The sequence below is a fragment of the Macrotis lagotis genome, chromosome 6 (genome assembly GCF_037893015.1).
Source record: "Macrotis lagotis isolate mMagLag1 chromosome 6, bilby.v1.9.chrom.fasta, whole genome shotgun sequence".
In the NCBI taxonomy this organism is placed as follows: Eukaryota; Metazoa; Chordata; class Mammalia; order Peramelemorphia; family Peramelidae; genus Macrotis; species Macrotis lagotis.
In genome coordinates, this window is record NC_133663.1 from 44,848,147 (window position 1) to 44,872,510 (window position 24,364).

Here is a 24,364-nt window from a genome sequence, read left to right on the forward strand (position 1 = left end):
GAAGTAATTTAATGGGAAAGTAACTTCTTAGCATTATTATGAAAAAAGTTTTGTTTTCACAGAGCTCCTGAGTCTTGGGAGTTCCCATGGACCACTCTCTGAGAACGACTGTTCTATGTGAAAGCTTTCCTGGTTCCCCCAGCAGCTAGTGCCCTTCCTCTCAAACTACCCTGTCCTTAACTACTTTTTATTTATTCTACTTATATTCTTTCTATAGACAAGTGGGTGACACAGAGGATAGAGCGTCAGGCCTGGACCAAGGAAGATCTGAATTCAAATCTAGCCTCAGACACTTATTAGCTGGATGATCCTGGGTAAGTCACTTAACCCTGTTTGCTTCAGTTTTCTCACCTGTCAAATAAACTAGAAAAGAATATAATAAAACAATTCAGGTGTCTCTGCTAAGAAAATACTAAATGGGATCATGAAGAGCCATACATGATTCAACAATAAAACAAAATTCAATCTGAAAATACTTGTGTTGTTTTATTACATTTGTTATTTTTTTCTTCTGCCTTAGACTATGAGCTTCTAGGTAAAAATTGTTTCATCCATTCATTGGGCTATGTAGTGAGCAGTTAATAAATGCTTGCAGGTTGATTTAATTTATCAATTGACTATACCATAGTTTACTTAGACTTCAGAAAAGCCCATGATGACAGTCTCTTGTGCTAGTTTTGTTGAAAAGATATTGACCAGATAAGAGGACAAGTCAGGAGATTAGGACCTGGTTGAATGAATGAACTCAAAGAGCCAATGTGAATACTTCATCTGTCCCTTTCCACTTGATTTTAGGAAAGTCACAAATCACCCTTCCATTATAAAATGAGAAGGCTGGCTTCTGAGGTCCCTTCCAAAGCTACATCTATATAATCATATGATCCTCTGAAGTAGCAATGTCTCCAATAGGGTGCCCCAGGGATCTGAACTTGGCTTCATACTATTTGACATTTCTGCCAAGGACTTGGATAATTCTATCTATATAATACTTACTAAATTGGCAGAAAGCTCAAAAGCTGGGAAGGATGGCTAATGTACTAGTTGACAGAGTCGGGTTTCAAAAAGATTCTGACAGCATAGCACATTGGGCCAAATCCACCAAGATGAAATTTAGTAGGAACTGACATGATGTTTTACATTTGACTTAAAAAAAATCAGCTTCACAGGTACAATACAGAATAGGTTTTACTAGACAGGAGTTTGTCTGAAAAAGTCTGAGAATCTGAGTGGACTGCAGGCTCAGTGAGTTAGCATCTTGATGTGGAACCAAGAAAGGTAATATCCTGAGGCTCCACTAAGCTTAGTAGGCAAAGTCGGAGGAGGGAGGAGGAGGAGGAGGAGGAGGAGGAGGAGGAGGAGGAGGAGGAGGAGGAGGAGGAGTCAGAGGAGGAGGAGTCGGAGGAGGAGGAGTCAGAGGAGGAGGAGTCGGAGGAGGAGGAGGAGGAGGAGGAGGAGGAGGAGGAGGAGGAGGAGGAGGAGGAGGAGGAGGAGGAGGAGGAGGAGAGAGACAGTCCTGCTATCCCCTGCCTGTTGGAGCATATCTGGTTCAGTTCAGCTGTCTTCTTTGGGGGAGGACATTGACTGACTAGGCAGTATCCAGAGGAGGGCAATCAACTAGGTAAAGGGCATTGAGGTCCTGCCCAAAGGTTGGATGGAAGCCAAGATTATTCATCTAGGATCTGTGAACTTTTTAGAAAACACTTTCATAAGTATTTTTCCTGATTTGTAACCCTTTGAATTTTATTTTGTACCCTTAAAAATATTACTTTCTGCCTTAGCAAACTATGGTATGTGTATGTCATGGAATGCTATTGTTCTATTAGAAACCAGGAGGGATGGGATTTCAGGGAAGCCTGGAGGGATCTGAATGAACTGATGCTGAGTGAGATGAGCAGAACCAGAAAAACACTGTACACCCTAACAGCAACATGGGGGTGATGATCAACCTTGAAGGACTCGCTCATTCCATCAGTGCAACAACCAGAGACAATTTGGGGCTGTCTGCAATGAAGAATATCATCTGTATTCAGAGAAAGAACTGTGGAGTTTGAACAAAGACCAAGAACTATTACCTTTAACTTAGAAAAAACTTATATCTTATTGTCTGATCTTGCTATCTCTTAAACTTTATGTTTCTTCCTTAAGGATATATATTTCTCTCTCATCACATTCAATTTGGATCAATGTATACCATAGAAACAATTGTAAAGACTGACAAATTGCTTTCTGTGGGGGGTGTGGGGGGAGGGAAGTAAGATCAGGGGAAAAATTGTAAAACTCAAAATAAATAAAAATATTTATAAAAAATATTACTTTCCCTAGTCTGCCAAAAGGATCCATGATCTACAAAAGATTTAAAACACCTGGCTTATAGAAACTGGGGGGGGGGGGGGGAACTTAGCCTAGAGAGAGAAAATTTAGAAAGAAGCTAATTAATTGACTTTATGTGACTAAAGAGTTGTAGTGGAGAAGATCTGTTTTTCTGGTTGACCCTATAGGACAGGACTAAATAGTCATGGGTAGAAGTTGCAAAGTAGCAAATATTCCCCAATGATTAAAGTGACCCCCAAACTAGAGTAGACTGCCTTGTGAAACAGTAGATTCCCACTTAGTACTTTATCCCTCTATTCAAACTCTGAATGGGAGAACTGAAAATAAAGCATATGTTTCCATTTCAAGGAAATAAACCCCATTTTCACTGAAAACAGTTATCATCTAAAGAACAATCACTGGGATGGGGGGAATGGGGAGGGGGGATTTGTCATAGTCATTCTTGCCCTGGATGAATAGAATGCAAACAGCCTCTTGGACTTACTTACACCTTGCTTACATTATGGCTGCTGTTTCTAAAATACAACATTTCCCACCATCCTCTATAATTTCCTTGAAGGAAACTTAAGGTGTCAAAGATTTCTCACATCCTCTCCAACACTGATCATTTTCCTTTTGTGTCATTTTAGGGAGCTATTTTAATTTGCATTTCTCTAATAATTATGATTTAGAGCATTTTTCATATGAATATAGATAACTTTAATTCCATCTGAAAACTGCCTGTTCATATCATTTTGATTCAGTTCTCTACATATGTTAAAACTGAATCCTTTTTATCAGGAAACACTACCTGCAAAAATTGATTCCTAGATTTCTGCATTCCTTCTAATCTTGGTTGCACTGTTTCATTTGTGCAAAAACTTTTTAATTTATTGTAATCAAAACTATCCATTTTGTAATTTATAATGTTTTCCATCTCTAGTTTGTGCATAAACTCCTCCCCTCTCCAGAGATCTAATTGTGAACTGATCCAACCATTCTGGAGAACAATTTGGAATGGTATCCAAAGACCAATAAAATTGTGCCTACCTACTAGGTGCGGACCCAAAGAGATCATAAAAAAGAGAAAAAGATTCACATGAAAAAGATTTTTATAGCACCTTTTTTGGTAGTGGCAAAAGATTGGAAATTGAGGGGATATTCCCATACATTGGGAATGGATGAACAAGTTATAGTATATAAATGTGATGGAGCACTATTTTCTGTAAGAAATCCTTTAGATAAAGCCAGACTTTAGATAAGCTTGAAAAGATTTGCGTGAACTGATGCTATGCAAAAATGAGCAGAATCGGGAAAACACTGGGCAACATAATGAGATGATCCACTCTGATGGGAGGCAGTTCCTTACAGTAGTTCAGTGATCAAGGACAACCTCTAAAGTCATGTGATGGAAAATGTCATCCACAGCCAGAAAAATAACTGTGGATTCTGAATGCAGACCAAAGAAGGCCATGTTCACTTTTTAAAACTTCTTTTATGTTTTTTCTTTCTTTCTCATGGTATCCTCCCCTCCCTTAGTTCTAATTCCTCTTCCACAAAATGACTAATATGGAAATACATTAAACACAATGGCTCATGTACAACTTATATCAGATTACTTGCTGTTCTTGGGGTGAGGGGGGGAAGGGAGGGTAATAGAAAAATGTGGAACTCAAAAGCTTCCTTACAAAAGGAAACTTTTGTAAATTTTCAAATTAAAAACTATCTTTGCATGTAATTGAGAAAGGTGTCAAAGATAAAGCAATAATGAAAAAGTGATTGGGCTAAAAAAAAATAAAATAAAAAGGGTGAGACCAGAAGAAAGGATGGTGACCTGGGAGTTGGAAAAAAGGTTTGGGTGAAAATCAATCAATGAAAAGTATTTATTAAACATATGGAATGTACCAAGCACAAAAGACAGTCCCTACTCTCAAGAAATGTATATTCTAAAAGAGGAAGACAATGACATGTAGTGAGAAAACCAACATTTATCAAGTTCCTTCTATGTGCAATGTTCAGTAGTAGACTGACACAGAATATTTTAGTCCAGGAATTCACTGAGACAATTAGGCTAAACCCTTCTCTGGAGTCAGAAGAACCTGATTTCAAATCCGGCTTCAGACACTAACTGGGTGACTCTGTCACTTATCCCCATTTACCTCAGTTTCCTCATATATATAAAATGAGCTAGAGAAGGAAATGGAAAATCATTCCAGTTATCTATGCCAAGAAAACTCCAAATGGATTACCAAGAGTCAGACTCAACTAAAACTATGAACAGCAAACTATAGGGAAAAACATCGAAAAGCTATCGAAAGTGTTCTGCACACCTTAATGCTTCTATTAGCATCAAGGGATGCTATTATGCCAGCTCAGCAGCCTCACCCCTGACTCCTCCCCAGCCTTAACCAGCCTGTGGGGGCAAGAGTTCTTTTCTCCAATTGGTTTTCGCCTCAGCTCAATTTACTGTTTGAACAGAATCCTTTAACAAGCAATTCCATCCCAACCCCTCATATTGCCTCTCTAAACTCTGGTTTACATTTGATGAATGTTATTTAAATGAAGATGGACTATTAATAGCCCTTCCTTCCAAAATTTATCCCCTCTAGCAATCCCAATATAACTATCCTCCTGAGTACATTTATTGATTTTTCCTCTGACCTACTAAAATATTTCAGCCTTTGAAAAGTCAAATATAGCATTCCTTGCACTAATGAAGTGAGAAAATACAACTGGGTTTATGTTACCTCTCTGCTGATCTGGGATGTTAACTATCATGAGACCTTACCACTGATCCATGAAATTCATCTTCTTAATTTGTAGTAAATCCTCTATGTTGGTTTCCTGTTCTTTCTAGGTCAAGTTCCTTATAGAGGAACAATCAAAAGGAAGAACCCAGTGTCACAGAACAAAGATTTCACCAGCCACAAAGGGTAACTGTTAATTGATCACTGATCAATAAATAACTATTATTGATCAATTAATCAATAAACATTTTTAAACATTCACTAGAGGTTAGAAAAGTGCTGTGACTGAAAGAAAGGCAAAATATAATGCTTATCCTCAAAGCGCTTACATTCTAAGGAAGAAGACAATATTCAAAATTAAGTGGGAAAGAGGTGGGAGGGTGGGGAGAGGGAAGGTGCCCAGTCAGGGGAATGATGGAGCAATCCTTGGGAAAAATAAGAAATGAAGAGATGGGGGGGGGGGGCTTCCTCCTAAATGGAGGTGGGAGAAGCTTTCCAGTCAGAGGGAGGAGACCCTGAAGTGATTTTCTAGGAAGAAGAAGGAGGAGTTCAAAAGAGTATAATCAAATGCAGTCTTGGTGTATTAATCCTACTTAAATAAATTTTGAAAGACAGAAAATCAATCCCTTCTACCGTAGTCAGAATTAGAGAAGGAGAGAGAGAGAGAGAGAATCTTAGTGCTGATCTCGTGCACCCAGATGATATCCCTGCCAGGTCATCTAGCCAGTGTGAAAACTGCCAGGAACACAGAACTCACTACCAGTAAGAGGAGGGAAAAGTCATGTCTTTCATCTTGTGAATGATGCAAAAAATATCTTCCTGAAACTTCCAAACATTGGTCCTATTCCTCACTCCTCCCCAACACTATTCTACATGAAATCCTTTCAAATATTTGAAAGCGAGTCACCAATGCCCACCTCCATCCTCCAATATCTTCTTGAGACCAGTTGCCCCTGGTGTCTTTGCCCAGACCCTTTGCCATCTTGGGCACCATATCTTATAGGCACACTGCAATTTTTTTCAACCTCCCTCTTAAAATATGATTGCAAACTGAGCAGAGTAGTCCAAAGGGGATCTGACCAGGGCAGAGTACTGTGGCAGGGTCACTGCTCTCATTCCCAACACCTCCTCTGTCACTGGTGGGCCATCCCTCAGCTCAATGCACCCCTCTGAAGACACAGCAAGGCCAACCAGCCCACACAATGCACAACTAGCAAAGTGCCTGGTGTTACAATCAGTGCAACAACATGCGTAGTTTCTGTAGAAGTAGTCAGTCATATCCTTGTATTACTTCTGCTAAGAGCCCAAAGTCAACAAGCCCAAGTCAGTGCTCTGCTAGGTAGAGTCCAAAGTCCAAGATATATACATATATATATATATATATATATATATATATATATATATATGTGTGTGTGTGTATGTATATGAGGGACTCTGATTCTAACAAGGGTGACAACAGGCAAATGCCTCTGTCCAGAATATATATATATATATATATATATATATATATATATATATATATTTACATACTGTAAGTAACTAGGGTAGACCACTTGTAGAAAGTGGGATTTGAATTGAGGAAACCAAGGGGGGGAGGAGGAAGGATTCCAGGCTCTGGGGGGAAAAAGGCATGTGAATGGAGCGTCCTCTCCATGATGAACAACAGAAAGAGAAATAGAATATGTAAAATCACCAGGTATGAGACATTGTGAAGGCCAAGCAGAAGAGGGTAAGTCAGAGGAAAAAGAGTGGGACAACAATGTGCAAGAGCAGTACCCCACATTAGGAAGAGGAAACACTCCAGAGATTCCGGGGAGGAGGGGGACCACTCTTTAGAATTTGTGGGGGAAGTTGACCAATCACCACACATGGTTAGGAAATCTCTCTGTGTCAGAAAAGGGACTATTTTCTCTGATAAATTTAGAGACCCACCATAAAGAAGTAAAGAGTATAAGAAAACCAGTTTCAGAATCCTTGGAATTTGATGGGACCAAATTCATTTATCTGGAGTGGTTAGGTATAGTTCTGCCCAGATACAGTGCAGACAAAATACTTGAGGTGGGTTGAGAAAAAACCTACATTTTTCTTCTTTGCAGAGTGACAAGAGATTTTATAGGTATGAATTGTTGCATGCACTAACAGACAAAACTGACGTGTTGGTTATATCGAACTTTTTAGTTTGCTTTATTTTTTATCCTTGTTATAAAAGAAAAGGAAGTTTTCTTTGGAAGGTCATATAAAAATGAAACTATAATAAAACCCTGAAAAAAGACAAGACACTTACAGGCCATGACAGAGTCACCTACTGTGCCTTGAATTTTCTCCCTTCTCTGTCTATCTTCTGGGGTCCCTGGATTTCCTTCAAGTCTCAACTAAAATCCGACCTTATGAAAGAAGCCTTCCCTCAAAGCCACTTGATGCTAGTGACTTTGTCTTGTGATTATCTTTAATTTTTACTTTACATATCTTGTTTGTATATGACTATTTACATGCAGCTTTCTCCATTAAACTGTAAACCTGTCGAGATCAAGGTCTGGTTTGACCATTCTTTGTATCCAAGACTTAGAACAGTGTCTGAACATAGTAAGTGTTTAATAAATGCTTACTGTTGACTTAGAGATATGGGAGGGATTGGAGGAGTGGAGAGAAAAGGAATGCATCCTAATTAAAGGTCCACAAAAAAACTTTTATGTTTTAAATATCTCATTGTGCCAATGTCCCAAACTATCTTTTAAGCTTTAAATATCTCATTCAAATATCATTTTGCTTATATCCCTAAAGTGAATGTATTCAATATCAAAAGAATTTAATTTGGGGCTTTTGCGGTTTCATTGCTCTCTACATGAAGAGTCTTTGTCATTAGCAACTTTGAAGGCGAACAGTCTGTCTCTTCCCTAAAAGTGGTATTTCACTGATCTCATTTTGCATAGCCTACTTTAGTCATTTCTCCTTATTACTGAATTTTCAAAGTTCTGCCAAAATGCCTCCTTCCTGTTCTGGATAGACCCAAGGGCCCAGTCATTGCAGTCCTTTCTTCTGGTGGAGTCCCTCAATTCCTCAGGAGAGGAGCTGACTATAAGAACAAAAAAACTTTCATTGGGTCTGACCCATGGGTCATCCACAGTAACAGCAGCACCAAAGACCACTCTGGAGAGAAATATGTAATACCCCACATCACAGAGCAAATTAGCTTCAAGCTAAGTCTATAGACTCTCAGTCAAATACTCTTTTCAATTCAGTATATTGCCTTCTGTCAATCAATATTTTTATCCAGGTGAGAAATCAAGCTAAAATGAAAATCAAGAATAGTCTTTTTGGAGAAAAGAAGTGACAAGAGAGGTAGCTAATAGAATATGAAGTTAAGTCAATCAATAACCATTAACTACACACGACATACCAGGGACACACTAGAGATACAGAGAAAGAGAAGTAACATCATTTGCAATTGGTCATAATGAAAAGTTTAAAAAGAACACAGGTTGATTACATGTCCAAGTCTCCGTTTATCAGATATTTGCTATTATTGTTGTGTTCCACCAGCTGGTAGAATCACTTTTTCCCCACCTCTAAAAAGGATCTCTATGTAGCTCTGTGACTCACTACAGAACTTAAGGAGTTGATGAATAATCTATATTTTCCCATCCACATTCTTTGTGATTCTGTCAGCCTTTCCAGACTAATGAAAACATCTAATAATCTCAGCCTATATCTCCACAGTAGTTTCATATTCAACTTGAGAGTCACAGCTTCCTGCTCTGAGAAGTAAGGTGGACATTTAAGAAGAGATGTTGTTGATAAGGGGCGAGTGGGAGTATTGAATCAAATATCTCTGACGTCCATGAAATCGAATAAAGTGATAAAAAATATCACTAATAGGTCAAAGAATATGTATTTGAGAACAAGAATACAAATGATTTAAAAAAATGCCCCAAATTCTTAGTAAGTACAATTAAAATGACTGTCAAGTGCCATCTCACAATCATCAAAGGTGGGACATAGTTTATGTTGGTGGGGCTGTGTGAAGGCAGGCATTTTAACACACTGCTAATAGAGCTATAAATTTGTCTAACTATTGTGGAAAACAATCTGGAACTATATGAGAATAATAATTCAAATGCTTACAACCTGTGACTGATAGAACCAGTGGATTTGAAGAAAGTCAAAGACAGAAGAAGGTCCCTTATATACAAAAATATTTATAGCAGTATTTTTTATAGTGGCAAAAAACTGGAAACAAAAATGGGAGCCAATCAATTAAGGAACAGCTGAACAAATTATGGTATTTGAATGGAATATTTCTACCCACTGAGAAACCATGAATATGAAAAGCTCTTGAAAAATAGGAAAACCTGAAGTACAGCAAAATAAAGAGTTGAGATTACAATCTATATCCTGGTCACAATACTAAAAAATATCAAAAGTCCAATCGGAGTAATGGCCAATCTTGAATCCAAAGGATAGATAATAAAATTTGTGTTCCCCTTCTCAGAGGTGGGAGACTACAGGTAAGGAATGAAGTAGACATCATCAGTCATAGTTAATTTATTGAGTTGTTTTTTTAAACTGCATTTTTTAAAAATGAGAGTTCAGTTTGGGCAGTTATCTCAAAATGACATCAATATAAACAAATCATCTTTACCTACAAGGCATGGAATGTTTCTGATTTTCAAGACGAAACTTAGGCAGTTGGAGAAAACAACAACCTAACTTTTTATTGGTATCATTCCCAGGCTGTAGCACAGTTAAGATCTCAACATGAATAAACTGAGGAATCACCGCCAATAACTTACCCATATTTGGATCAGTTGCCTGACGTTTCTTAATCTTTGCCTCAGAAATAGCAGAATAATAGGCACATGTCATCTTGATCAGCCATGCTGCCCGGAGCAATGGCACTGAATATTTTGCTAAATATGCAAAAACATCCTCTTTTTTGCTAAGGATAGGAACCTTAAAGAGAGAAAGAAAAATCAGTCAATGTTCAAACCTTCAGAAGAGTACAGTTAATTTCCAGGACTTAAGCTGGAAGGGACCTTGGCGTTCATCTCTTCCAGACCCTTAATTTTCTATAGAAGGAGATTGAGAGTCCCTGGAGGTTTGGATCATCTACTACCAGATCACACTGCAGTAAGCTACAAGTTCAGGTCTAAATCCAAATCCATTTCTAAGGAAAAATGAACAAAGGGATGAGGTGGGGAGAAGGAGGAGAGACAAGTCAAAAAGGCTATTTACTTACTTGCAAGGGAACAATGAACAAGCTGAAAATTCAACAAGTGCTAGTAGATTTGTCAAGAGGTTTTTACTAGAAAAGCAGTCATTACTTTGTCTGAAGGAAGGGCCTAGCAGAATTCAAAGCATCCTGAAATGTGGGTCAGGACACAGCTCTGCACTCAACTAGCTAGAGGCCCTGGAGCAAGACACTAACCTAAGAAATTGAAATAGAGATTCCTCCCCATGAACATAAAGGCAAAACCATTTTAAAAATGCAAAAAAAAATCATTTGTGAATTATCTCATACTTCATACAGAGTCTGAGTCTTAGAGGCAAGAGGAAATATTTCAAAATACAAAATAAACCTGAGACCTGAGCTGAAATGTAAAGATGCCCCCCACCCCACTTTCGAAAGTAACATTTATTGCCAAACTCATTGAAATATCTGTATTTCCTAAGCTGCATAGAATGCAAAAAGCTTCAAAGGTGCCTACAACATGTGCCTTCAAAGGTGCCTACAATATGGAGAGGCAAGAAAGTTTATGTGGAAGGGTAGACACTAACATGGAGGGCAACCACTACTGTGGAAGGGCAGGCTGTTCATGTGGAAGGGTAGACACTAATATAGCGGGTCAACCACTAATGTGGAATGGCAAGCCACTCATGTGGAGGGCCAGACACTAACACAGAGGGCCAACCACTAATTTGGAAGAGCTGGCTGCTCACGTGGAGGGCCAGACACTAATATGGAGGGCAACCACTAATGTGGAAAGGCAGACTACTCATGTGGAAGGGTAGACACTAACATGGAAGGCAAACCACCAATGGGGAAGGGCAGACTACTCATGTGGAGGGCCAGACACTAACAAGGAGTGTGAAACACTAATGTGGAAGGGCAGGATGTTCATATGGAAGGATAAAGAATAACATCCACCTTGGTACTTGGGTTTAAATCTACTAAGTTAATTGTGTAACTATGTCATTTAACCCTTACTGAGTTTCCTTTGGAACTTGAAACAATAATACTAATCTTTCATACTTCATAGAGTTGTAAGGTCAACATTTTCTAATCCTTAAACTTCTATATTGGGGCTCTTAATCTTTTAGGTGTCATGGACCCAATGAAGGGTCTATAAAATCTGGCTTCTTTTTTCAGAATAATGTTTTTAAATGTGTAAAATAAAATATATAGGATTAAAAAGGAAACCAATCATAAAGAAACTAAGAAATGAGATTTTTCCCAAAATAAGATCAGAGAAACCCCCCATATCTGTTCCCTTGTTAATCCATTTACCCCCACATTAAGAATCAGTGTTCTGCGGAAAGAGGGAGCCTTTATTAAGACTGTGAGGAGGGAGAATAGTTGACCAGATCAGTGATTACATTGATTTAAGGAACTCCTAGAGCCTATGAGAGGCCAAAGGCACTGCTTTGAAACTTAGTCTTAACATTTTTCCTGAGCTCAGTAACTTGCCAAGGGGATAGAGGCAGTCTATGTCAGAGGCAAAGCACAAAATTCAGGTCTTCCTGGGTCTGAGGCCACTCAGTCTATCCATTCTATCACATTTTTTCTCATTGGAAGTTAGAAATGCTAAAATGATCCCTCAGCAATCCTACCAAAAACTGAAATAGAAAATACAGTATATGAAAAAGAAATGATGAAAGAGTTAATTTATTCATTTAAATTAGGTACAAGGAGGATTTTATTATTTCTTTTCAGATGCAGGGAGGGAACCCCAAAACTCAGAAGCAAAGGAGAGCTGGTAGAAAGAACTAGTGATCCTTTTTTCAAAGTCTCTAAAGTCAAAAATCTTAGGAATGATCAGAATCTGGTCAGCTCAGTCATCCAAGGGAAGGGACCCAAGGCCAACCGAGTACAATTAGCCATGACAGCAGATGAGACTCACTAAGTCCCAAGATATGAATAGATTAAAAAATAAAAGAAGCACAGAACTTAGAATGAGAACATTCCTGATTTTATCATCATATGTGTGAAACTGGGATCAATCATTTAAGCTCTAAGTCCTTTTAATTTCTCCCTGTATAACTGAAGAGAATAAAAGACATGTCCCACTTGCCTCCGAAAAGGCAACATAGTATGAAGCACAGAGTCCTGACTTTGGAGTCAAAGGATCAGGATTCAAATTTTACTTCTGCTACTTATCTGTATGAACTTAGACAAGTCACTTAAACATACTAGGCTTCATGAATTTTAAAAAATATTTTTAAAAGGGCAGCTAGGTGGCACAGTAGATAGAGCACCGGCCCTGGAGTCAGGGAGGCCTGAGTTCAAATCTGGTCTCAAGACACTTAATAACTGCCTAGCTGTGTGACCTTGGGCAAGTCACTTAACCCCATACTAGGGGGTTACAAAAACATACTAGGCTTCAGTTTTCCAATTTATAAAATAAGAGGATTGTATTGGATGGCCTCTGAGGTCCCTTCTAACTTTAAATCTATGATCCTATAATAGAGGACTTGGAATCAGGAAGCTTTAAGTTCAAAACCAGCCTCAGACATCTGACTCTAGTCAAGTCACAACTTCTATCTCCATTTCCTCAAATGTAAAATGGCAAAAATTAACATCACCTATCTCCTATGGTTGTTGTAAGAATAAAATGAGATAATATCTGCAAAGTGCATAACACTGCTCATAGCAGCCATATAAATGCTTATGCCATTCCCTATCACCACCCATTCCTTACTATTCCTTAGGGTCATTGAAAGTTATAAAGAAATATAAGAAAGCCCCCCCCAGAAAGCAAAAATATTATCTATTACCATAAGGCCTTCTTTTTTTATTATTATATATTTGGGAGCTCCAAAGATTTCTCTGAAGCATAAAGGGCATTTCCTAGTCATAACTATGATCCTCAGGCACCCTGGTCTCTGGAGCCACAGATGCAAAAAAATAAGATAATTTCCTAAGGTCTCTCCCATTGCCAATACTTCTTTCCATTTGAAATAACAGTTTCAAAACAGTCAACTAGCTCCCACGCACACCTTCTTCTCATCCTTGGCCAGCCCCTCCAATTTGGCAGCCACAACTCTAAAGGGAATGAAGGAAACATGAGCCTAATGAATGAGGCTTCAAGTTCTGGGTCCCTGTAATGAATTTGGCCAAGAATCAGTGGGAGGTTTTGCCTGTGAAGCATTTCATCGAAAGGGCTCGGAGTTCACTTGACTCCATCTTTCAAGACCATTATAGGAAAACACGCACTCATTCATCCCAAGGTCAGCGCTGCCGTTGACTCAAATACAATATTTGGTGTGTCAGATTTCTGTCAAAGGCCAGGCTGCTTCTCAGTCAGCCACACAGAAAATGTTTTAGCACCAAGATGCAGAGCAGATAAGACAAACAAAAGCCAGACAAGTTTGCCACCTCAGAGAGTTATTACTGATGCTATCTTTCCTGGAAAGCCTAAATGGAACATCAACCGACAGGAGGATTAAAAGCTGAAGAAGATAAATTTAATACAACATATTAAATATTTAGATGAAATGTCCAACAAAACTGAGCAACTAGGAGAGAGTATAATGGCCCTGGGCAAAGTGCTAATGTTACCCTTACAAGCAATCTCCCAAGAGGACAAGTTAGCTAAATTTGAGTGCTTAAATTAAGAAGGAAATAGACATATTATTATACACACATTTCTGAGAAGAAAGTTATATAATTATGGAAGAAGAGAGAGATCAACAGCTTTGTCCAATTCATAGCTATAGCCAGTGCTGAACCAAACCATAAGAATTAAACAAACCAGAAGGAAAAGATTCACATGGACCAAAATTGTTGGTCTTCCTTACAGAGAAACTACTTTTAATAGAGAAAATTGGTCAAAAGTTTGGGATATCTATTTGATTCAGTCAATCATCTGGCACAGGTAAATATCTTCTTTCTTCCAAGACAGTTAGACAGTTAAATAAAATATAGTAAGCCTGTAACTGTCTTGAAGTGAAATATCAGTATTTTTCATGGAGGTAACAACTATAGCTATATAATAGTAGATAATTAAGATCATCCATTATGTAGCTATTGTTTTCCTCCATAGAAGAGCCCTCTCTTCTCCCTACCCATTCCCTTTTCCACATTTTCCCCCATTGTCCCGGGGGGCCAACATGGATCACCCCCACCGGTTGGACTGATCAAATGGCCACCTGAAATGGATGAGTAAAGCCTAGTGACATTCCCTAGAGCAGTTCAAGCAGCAAGGAAGACTCCCATCCAAAATCCAGCTGTTATAGTCAATCAATTAAAAAACCCGACCCCTTCCCCCATGCAGTTGTCAACCTCTCTGAAGCAAAACACCTGGCCATTTTACATGGTTCATTCTGACAGCAAAACAAGTTAGGAAATTTGATCCTTCCCATCTCCCCAAATATTTCCCAAATCCCAGATCAGAGTTGGAAGTTGACTCGTGATCTCAGCAGGAAAGGCAAGGATTTCTGCCATAAGCTATCTGAACGAGGAATTCTAGAAGAAACGCGAGAAGCCAATACCAGAACTTAAAAAATTGTAAAAAAAAAATATGAAGAACATGCAGAGAATGAATAATTTTGCAATTCCAAGAGGAACGGATGCTCAAGCCAACTGAAAATGTTCTTGAAAAAAATAAAAACATAAAAAAGCCCAAGAAATGACTACTTGGAACTATGTTCAATGGTTCTACAAAGAAAACATCTAAAAATTTGCAAAGAAGGAATGCCAGGGCTTACCTGAACAACACCTGACTTGGCCAGGGTAAGCAGCTCCTAATAAAGAGAGAAGAACATTGACTAACAAACAGCTCCAGCATTTGCCTCCTTCCTAGAAGATGGTCTCCTAGATCAATACACCTCTAATGCAAAGTACATCCTCCCTTTGCCAGCAGGAGCATTTAGGGAGCCTCAAAAATATGTTTGAAATGCTTCCCGAACAGGAAATCCTGCTAAGAAGAATGCCAGGCTGGCCATGCAGGAACTGGAGGCACTAACCAACAAAGGCATGGGAATTCCTAGTGGAGAGAAAGCAAACAATAAAATGTACTGGGATGGAATTAGCCTGACCAGCAGAGTGGTCACTGAGAATAAACTATCCACCACTGGAAAAGACAGAGTCAAACGGTCCAACACGCTTTAGTGACGTGACCCAAAAAGCAAGGGAAAGGGAGTAGGTCTGTGTGTAACATACAGTAGGAGCCTAATAAATGCTTATTAACTGACTTGCATTTGGGAGGAGGTTGGTTCATGTATTTAAATCTTTCGGTTGGGTCTGGTCACAGAAACCTATCAAGGTAACAAAAAATAAGAATAATGAAAAGCAACAAGTTCTATTTGGAAGGATTTTTATTTAAAAAAGAAAATAACCACTAAGAAAGCTCTTCTCTACTTTGGACCAGTGCCAGGCCCGCCACTGAAAAGTTAAAGAGTAAGATAGAAAAAGCTTGGACAAAAAAGGCATCCGAGGAGACTGCAAGGAAACTCATTCACTCATTTCAAAAACCATACAAGAGGGCAGAGATAAAAGAAGCCATCTCTAAGCCTACTGAGAAAAAAAGGTTTCTAGCTCTTTACCTGGCTTCCAATGAACCTTTTCTTTCGGTCTGTCTACAAGATTGTTGACCCCATGTGTCTTTTTTCCCCATGACAAGAAAACGTTCATTCAGAAGTTCACTGATCAAAACCAACAGAAAGGACCCGGCAAGCCTAGCAACCTCGGTTCACTTTGCTTTTTCTTGATGAAGAACACACCAAACTTCAATCATGATCTCATTTGATGGGGAACAAGACCAGGTTAGGAAGATGCTTTCCTTTTAAAGAGGAGTGAATTACCAACAAAGTAAGGAGAGGAGTTAGTGGAACAAGAAATCCAAGTCAGGGAAATGGTGGATTCTTGTACCTGATTGGACATCAAAGTCTCTCCTTCTCTATGTTTCAATAGACCTTATCAACTATGTTTCTATGTGGAGTTTCTCCTCTTAGACAGAAGCCCTATATGGGACATACAGTTCAAAAATGAGAAAGGGGGAAATTACACACACACACACACACACACACACACACACACACGCATGTGTATCCTACACAAAGGCCCCTCCTATTTGAGGGAAGGAGGAGCTTCATCACTACAAATTTCCCAACTTTGGCAAAAACCAAATATTAAAACAATGTGAAAAAATAGTAGTTAATACCTTTTTTGCTAAATTAGTGAGTGGTTTATTTCCTGCTAAATCTGAGAACCAATTGTGAATTGCACTCTGGGATCGGGCGGTCACCAGCCAATAATTATCTTTAGCATTAACTTGTGGTTTCTTCTTTCCTGTATCCTGGAAAGTATTTAGCTTCAGTTTCTCCGCTAATATGCTGCTAAAATAAGCTCCAATCTGGAAAAGACGGAAAAAGTTTAAAAAGCATGAAAAAGCAACCTGCTATTTTAAAATTTCATGGTTACAATTTGATTGGGAAAAAAGTAACCAATTTAGTCAATCATATTTAGGACTAAGATTCAATCTCTTGAAGCAAAGAATGAGGACACCCACTAAAAATCACACTTCAACCATTGTTCTTTAGAAATCTAAACTACAAGTAAGTTGTTCTATCAATGGGGAGGGAAGCAGAGGAAGGGGGAACCTATTTAAAGACAATGGGCAAGATAAAATGAAATCAAATATTTTAACAGAGAAAAGCTTTTGCCAAGTTCAAAGGCTACCCTTCCTCTTTTTACCACATTAGATATTCTTATTAATATTAATTACACCCAGGCCTCAGGGAGAATATTTATCCTAATATGAATTTGGAGTTTTAACAGTAGTAGAGAAATCTAGTAATCACACTATAATGACTCTTCTTTCACCATCCTAATAGTACATATATTCAAGAAGAAAATAGTGTATTTACATTAAGAATTGTGAAATCAGGCTAAAGGTAATAGAACTTTCCTTTTCATGGCTAACAACTTATAAACACCCCAAATTTTCAACGGACATGCCAATTTTACTGACACTGGTTTCTCATGATAATGACAACTTTTAAATCTGTAAAATATATGCATCAGGGAGCTCTGCGGTTCTGTTTCTTCATTTCTATATTATTGGTTAAAAAAATCTGGAAATGTTCAGGAAAAAAAGATCAAAATGTAATAACTGGAAATGGATGAAACTAAATAAACTCAAGGTGGCTAGGTGGCACAGTGGATAGAGTACCAGACCTGGAGTAATCCAAAATCTGGCCTCAGACATTTTCTAGCTGGATAACCCTGGGCAAAGCACTTAACCCTGTTTGCCTCAGTTTTTTCACCTGTAAAATGAGAAGGAAATGGCAAAGCACCCCAGGATCCTTACCAAGAAAATTCCCAATGGGGTCACGAAGAGTTGGATATGATTAAACAATAACAACAAATAAAAACTTGCTTCAATTTTCCCAAAAGATCTATTTAAATATCTTTCCCCTATCCATTATTTTTTTTTCCTAGGGGGAGGTCAGTCCCTCCCTGTGTTCCTAGACACAGGAAAAGGTGACAACCAATAGAATTTAAAGGTTTCTTTGTGCATCAAGAGTAAGCACAATTTTAGAAGACAAATTATCATCTGAGGAGTTAATGTTCATGACTCAATAAATATTTAGTCGGTAGACTGTTGTACAGGTGTAAGTAATTAGCCAAATCTGTCTACCTGAATATGAAAGAAGAGCAGTTTTTTAAAGATGTGAAGTAGGTGTTCCTTGATCCTTTTTGATTAGTGCATGATTAAAATTTGGGCTGTTTGCCTTTATAATTACACTTTCTTCCATGGACTTAATAACACCAGGGAAACAGTATAATTGCATATGCATCCCAAGTCCTAGGAACACCTTCTGAACAGATGCATACTGTAGGAAGCAACATTTTCTGGCAAGTATAAGATTTAAAGAGAGCATGAGAAGAGACCAAAGTATGATTTTTGACATTTATTTTGAAGTGTTTATTTCCTCCAATTTAATATGAATTTTTTAAGGGACTAAGGAATCATTCTGGTAACAAGGAAATGGGAGGGGTGGGGGAGGGGAATATGTGTAAGACAATGGTTCCCAACCTATGGGACCCCTTAGAGGCCATAGTAGGTGTTATTCATAGGGTTTATAAATCCTTGGGCAGGACAAATCCTGCCATCAGAATCATGCATAATAGCTCCAACAAGATATTCAGCTTGATTCAGTATAAAAAAAAGCAGCTCTACCTTCTGCAGACTGAATAAATATTACAGCCTGCATAAATATATTGCTAGTTTTTCAAATGTAATTCATGTTACTGGGATTAAAGAATATCATTTTACTGACAAGCATCACTGAATCCATAATAGGTTGGTTGGTTTTTGCCATCATATATTTCCTAAATCAGATACAAATCATCTTATTATCATTTGAGTGAGGTGACATTTTTGTAAAATCAAAAGTCAGCTCCAAACTTAATTTGAGAACCACTGGGCTACATGTTTCATGGACATTCGGATGTTTGGCCCACAGTAAGTGCCTAATAAATGCATGGCGACTGAAGGATGTACCATAATTAGTGATGGCATGAGTAGAAAGAACATTGAACTCGAGGTCAGACTACCCAGGCCCAAGTTCAAGTTCTGCTAACTCTCTGAGGATCAAAGAAGTTCAGGAAGGTAAATGTACTTTATAAAATGTAAAGCCTTATTCTAATATTAAATATTCATTCAGTTCAGTCACACCAGTTGTACCTATTTATTTTTATTTTATTTATTTTGAGTTTTACAATTTTTCTCCTAATCTTACTTCCCTCCCCCCACTCCCCCAAAGAAGGCAATTTGCCTGTCTTTACATTGTTTCCATGTTGTACATTGATGCATATTGAATGTGATGAGATAGAAATCATATCCTTAAGGAAGAAACAAAGTATAAGAGATAGCAAGATCAGACAATAAGCTATCAGGGCTTTTTTTTTCTAAATTAAAGGTAATAGTCCTTGGTCTTTGTTCAAACTCCACAATTCTTTATCTGGATACAGATGGTATTCTCCATTGCAGACAGCCCCAAATTGTCCCTGAGTGTTGCACTGATGGAATGAGCGAGTCCTTCAAGGTTATCATGACCCCCATGTTGCTGTTAGGGTGTACACTGTTTTCTGGTTCTGTTCATCTCACTCAGCATCAGTTCATGCCAATCCCTCCAGGCTTCCCTGAATTTCCATCCCTCCTGGTTTCTAATAGAACAACAGTGTTGCATCACATACATATACCAGTTTGCTAAGTCAATCCCCAATTGAAGGACATTTTCTTGATTTCCAATTCTTTGCCACCACAAACAGGGCTGCTATGAATGCTTTTGTACAAGTGATTTTTTTTACCCATTTTCATGATCTCTTCAGGATATAGGCCCAGTAGTGCTATTGCTGGATCAAAGGGTATGCACATTTTTGTTGCCCTTTGGACATAGTTCCAGATTGCTCTCCAGAAAGGCTGGATGAGTTCACAGCTCCACCAACAATGTATTAGTGTACCAGATTTCCCACAACCCTTCTAACAATGATCATGTCCTTTCTGGTCATACTGACCAGTATAAGAGGTGTGAGGTGTGTATCTCACTTTTCATGACTTCATTTGGGGTTTTTTGGGGCAAAGATATTGGAGTGGTTTGCCATTTCTTTTTCCAGCTTATTTTTACAAAATAGGAAACTGAGGCAAACAGAGTAAAGTCTTACTGACTCCAGGCCCAGGACCTATCTACCCACTGTGCAAAAACCAGCAAGAAGGGTTAATCCTTGAGAATGTAACAAAGTTGAATTTTTAGACTCTAAGGAATAAAAGAGCTTAAAGGGGCCAAATTATTTCAAGGCCAGGCAGGAATCTCAATAATGACGGTTGTTATAGTTTCCCTTCTTCTTGACACTGGCATTTTAATAATTAAAAATATGTCACATTCATCTGATCCTGAACAAATAGTTCAAACCAGGCAAACGGGCTTAGGCAGTCCTTTGAAAAGTGTTCTTAATCTCCATTAACAAGAACAAACTTTTTTGTTGTTTTCGTTGTTCTAAACCTGTTAATTCTTAAGTTTGGATATTTCCTCCACTGAGACCGCTTATAAGACTTTTCTAACCTATAACTTTAAAGAGCCACCCAGTACAATAAGAAATAGAATTCACAGTCACATGGTCACTATGAATCAAAGAACTTTAAGTTAAAATGAGTATAATATGAATTACAGAACATCAGCACTCATGGAGACATTTCTGTTTAATTGTATCAAGGATCATTTCTTTAAAGGGAATAACATGAAATAATTATCTGCTCATCTTTTTCTTGCAATTATATTTCCCAAAATGTTCAGCTTGGGCTTAAGAGACATGACTTTGGACGAACGAACATGCTTTCAACCCATGGAACTAACAACAGCCACTCTAATATTAAAGAGATATATTTTTAGGACGTTAAAAAAAATTTTCCTGGCCCAAAGCTTACTAGTTTATCTCAACATAGAATTAAGCACATACGATAGTTTAGAAATGAACCTGGAGATGAAGACTGAGCCCCGCTTACCTTGGATGGGTTAATGACGATATTCTTGGCGGAGCCATGCTCATCACCAGAGAAAGCCGGCTGATTATTGAAGCCTTGCTTTACATTCACTGCAGTGAGTTCATCCTATTTAAAAGAAGGGATTCATTAACCACAATGTTTTAAAATTTTGAATTTACACCTTCACATAGGAAATCTGTGCTTTGTAATGTTTTGTAAACATTTAGCCTTTCCAGAGATGGGAATAAAGGGTAAAATGAAGGAAGGGGCTAACTCTGCATCATAGATTCACAGAAACCATCTAGTCCAGCACCCACATTTTAATAGATGAAGGAATCAAAGCCCAAGGAGACTAAGTGCCTTGGTCAGAATCACAAAGGAAGTAAGAGATAAAGGTGGGATTTGAACCCAGGTCCCTCAATTCCAAAAAACCACGTATCTTTCCACTGTAGTAGCACTAAGAAAAATCACAGAATGTTCGAGGTAGGAGGGACTTCAGATATTTTCAAGTCCAATCCTCCACTTCAATGGAGAAGGAAATTACATAAAGCCACAAAAGCAGTTACTGGCGAAATCACTGGTCCTATCAAATTCCTAACTTGAATCAAATGGCACCTCGTCCATTCTCACCTTTCCTGATTGTAAGTAAATGCACTTTGTAGCCTTCTTGAGGTTGACTTTGCATGTGCTTTTCATTTACTTACTTGTGTAATGCTATGCACCAAGCACAGACTAGGAGATCCTTGAGGAAGCCCACTGAATCCTGAGGGCTCCTTAATACTCCTGGCATTGGAAGCCCTTCACACAACCAATCTTCTCCCCAGTTTAAATCCCCTCCCCATGTTTGTGCAGAAGTGTCCCCTCAGGCTTCCCCCTCCCCTCCTGGATTCTCAGCTCAAGTGGCATCTCCTCCCATTGCCCCCAGCCAGTGTTCACCTCCCAGAGAATAGGAGCTCTGGGCAGGTCTGTCTGCCTTCTGCCTTTGGACATCCAGGACCTGAGACAGTTCCTAGCACTTAATAAAGGCTTCTTGATTAATTAACTGATGTTTAATAAATATTAGATAAATTGAAGAAATGGCTCAACAGATCAGCCCTCCCCAACTCCACCTTTTTCCTCTTGTCTGTCTGTCTCTCTCTCTCCCTCCCTCCCTCTTTTTCGTGCCTGTCTCCCTCTCCCCTTTCTCTCTTCCTTCTTTCTCATCCCTTTCTCCTTTCCCCCTTTCTCCTTCCCCTCATTAATCTCCCTCCCTCTCTCCTCCCCCCCTTTCTTTCACCCTTTCTCCCTCCTCCATTCCTCTCTTTCTCCCCCCATTTCTCTCCCTCCCTCTTCCCTTTCTCTGTCTCCCCTCTATTCCTCTCTCTCTTCTCTTCCTCTTCATCTCCCCTCTTCTCTCTCTCTCTCTCTCTCCCCCCCCCCCAATGTTAGACAATTCATAAAATCTCCATACCTCTTATCTGGCACAAACCAGGACTTGATCAGCAGATTGCTCATCACAAATCTCACTGTTCTTGGCAGTCTTACAAAAGTCATATTTTCACATCCTGAATAAATGCTTCTAAAACAAATCACACTAATGCAACATTAGGCTGAAACAGGCTTTTCCTTACCCTTCTGGCCTCTGCGTACCATCGAGTTCATGAGAAACGCTATTAGGAGGGGAGTCACATGGGCTGGCGAACTCGCATTACTGTGATTAAACTCCATTACTCTTGGTTCCAAGCTGTGACACTAGTTCTGAGCACCAGTTCTTCCTGAATTCTCACTCTGAAGAAACCAAGAACCCATAACTTCCTGCCTCACAGACTTCATCTGTTTTTAAGAAATGGCTTCCCGCTATGAAGAAGCAACATCCTCCAGGATGGGATGCCCCAGGCTCTAATCCTCGCTCTGTTCATGACCACCAGTGGGCCTGGGGCTGGGGAGGTTGACTGAGAAGGGTCCTTCAGTAGTCTTCTTGTTCAACCTCCATATACTATAACACAACCAGAAAGAGCTCATCCAATATCCACAGAAAAAGGCCTCATGAGTAAGGGTCCACTTCTTCAAAGGCAGCCCTCCCTCTCTTCCACTTGGATAAACTTAGGGCAGAATCCCCTGAACTCTGGTTCCATCAGCAGTCACTGAAAGGGAGCCTCTTTGTTTATGTTTGAAGTACAGCCTCCCTGCCCATGTCATCCTCACTGACACACCTGGGACAAGTGAAGGTCAACAGTCCAAGTTAGAATAAGCAGGATCCTATACAAGACTTCCTCAGGAAGAGGAGAAAGGGAAGAGGAGCAGCCTTCTCTTGCAACCACTCCATACCTCTTACGACCATATTGACCTCATGAGTGACAGGACCATTCGTCCTAGAATTGAAAGCACCTGCAAATACTCAGCAAGTGAGGGCTTTAGAGAGGTCAGTAATGGGCCCAACTGCAGCCACCATCTTGACAGTTTGCCAGGTCCTAGAACGAGGCATTTTATAGTATAGGAGTACTTGATCCAAGACTTAAAAGGCCGTATTAGCTGTGAACACAGGTCTCTTGGAGGCACGCCATGTAACTTTATTTAATTCTGTGTGCTATTACTAATAAGTTGGCAGACTACTGTTTTGGCCCGTTATCAAACATGTCTTGTTTTGGGAAATTAAGCTCTAAGGTAATCAAGTCTCCTCTAAGCATCTAGAAGGTCATTCAGACTTTGCTTCAGCCAGAGAATGAGTTACATACTCACATAAAAAGAAACCCCAAACGGTTCAAATATTTTCAAATGAATTATTTGAGGGGTCAATCCAATGAATCCACAACATAGAAATAAATTTTACATGCCTAACACTCAAGCTATACACAGAGACTTGGGCTCAGCTCTGTAATTTCAATGGTTAAAGAGTCCCTCCCCAACTGGCACCTTGTGCCTAGAGCACCAGGGAGGACTTGCTCAGGTTAATTCACTCAATATGTCAGAGTCAAGTGGTTCCTGACCTGCTATCTGTCCATATTTATGGGTGAATGTATTTGCAGATAAGGAAGAAAGCAATAAATAGGGTAAAGAGTTCTGGAGCTGAAAGATCCAAGTTTCAGTCCCTTCTTTAATCAACCAAGAGACGACCCTGGCCACCTCTCAAAATCTATACATCTCACCTTCCTGAACTGAGGATCAATGGGGATAATCCTTATGCTTCCTATCTTAAAAGGTTTGTTGTCAGGTTCAAATGAGATAATCATATGTATGAAGTCCTTTGCAATCTTTAAAGAACTAAAATTGTCATCATTTTCAAGTTAATTGATAAGATTGCAGCTCCATAACACAGCTATTGGTCCTATTAGTTAAGTATATGCAGTAGGGTTCTTATGGAGGGAGAGAGAGAAAGAGAAAGAGAGAGAAATAGAAAGAAAGGGAGAAGGAAGGGGGTAAGGAAGAGAGTGGAAGAGAGGGAAGAGCAAAAAAGGAGGGAGGAAAAGAGGGAGGGAGGGAGGGAGAGAGAGAGAGAGAATCACCAGTTCTTAAAGTATTCAAGAATACTACATAATTGAGCTACATAAATGAACTTAAGATTCCTTCCAGGTTTAACGTTCTATGACTTTAATTGTAAAGACCATAACCATATATACCTATGTG

The 24,364-nt window shown here is 39.1% G+C and overlaps 1 protein-coding gene across 4 annotated transcripts in view; it reads right to left on the reverse strand.

Annotated features, from left to right (window-relative positions):
- The window catches only part of MED12L (mediator complex subunit 12L), a 581,984-nt gene that overhangs the window by 305,834 nt on the left and 251,786 nt on the right, over window positions 1-24,364 (reverse strand). For 2 of the 4 annotated variants that reach the window (XM_074191044.1, XM_074191045.1), the window contains 4 exons: window positions 20,783-20,887; window positions 16,436-16,627; window positions 14,982-15,017; window positions 9,848-10,007 (listed from right to left, as the gene is read on the reverse strand). In XM_074191044.1, coding sequence (XP_074047145.1) covers window positions 9,848-10,007; window positions 14,982-15,017; window positions 16,436-16,627; window positions 20,783-20,887 — 493 coding nt within the window. The remainder of the gene's footprint in view (window positions 1-9,847; window positions 10,008-14,981; window positions 15,018-16,435; window positions 16,628-20,782; window positions 20,888-24,364) is intronic. The other 2 variants (XM_074191047.1, XM_074191046.1) reach the window with 1 other exon arrangement.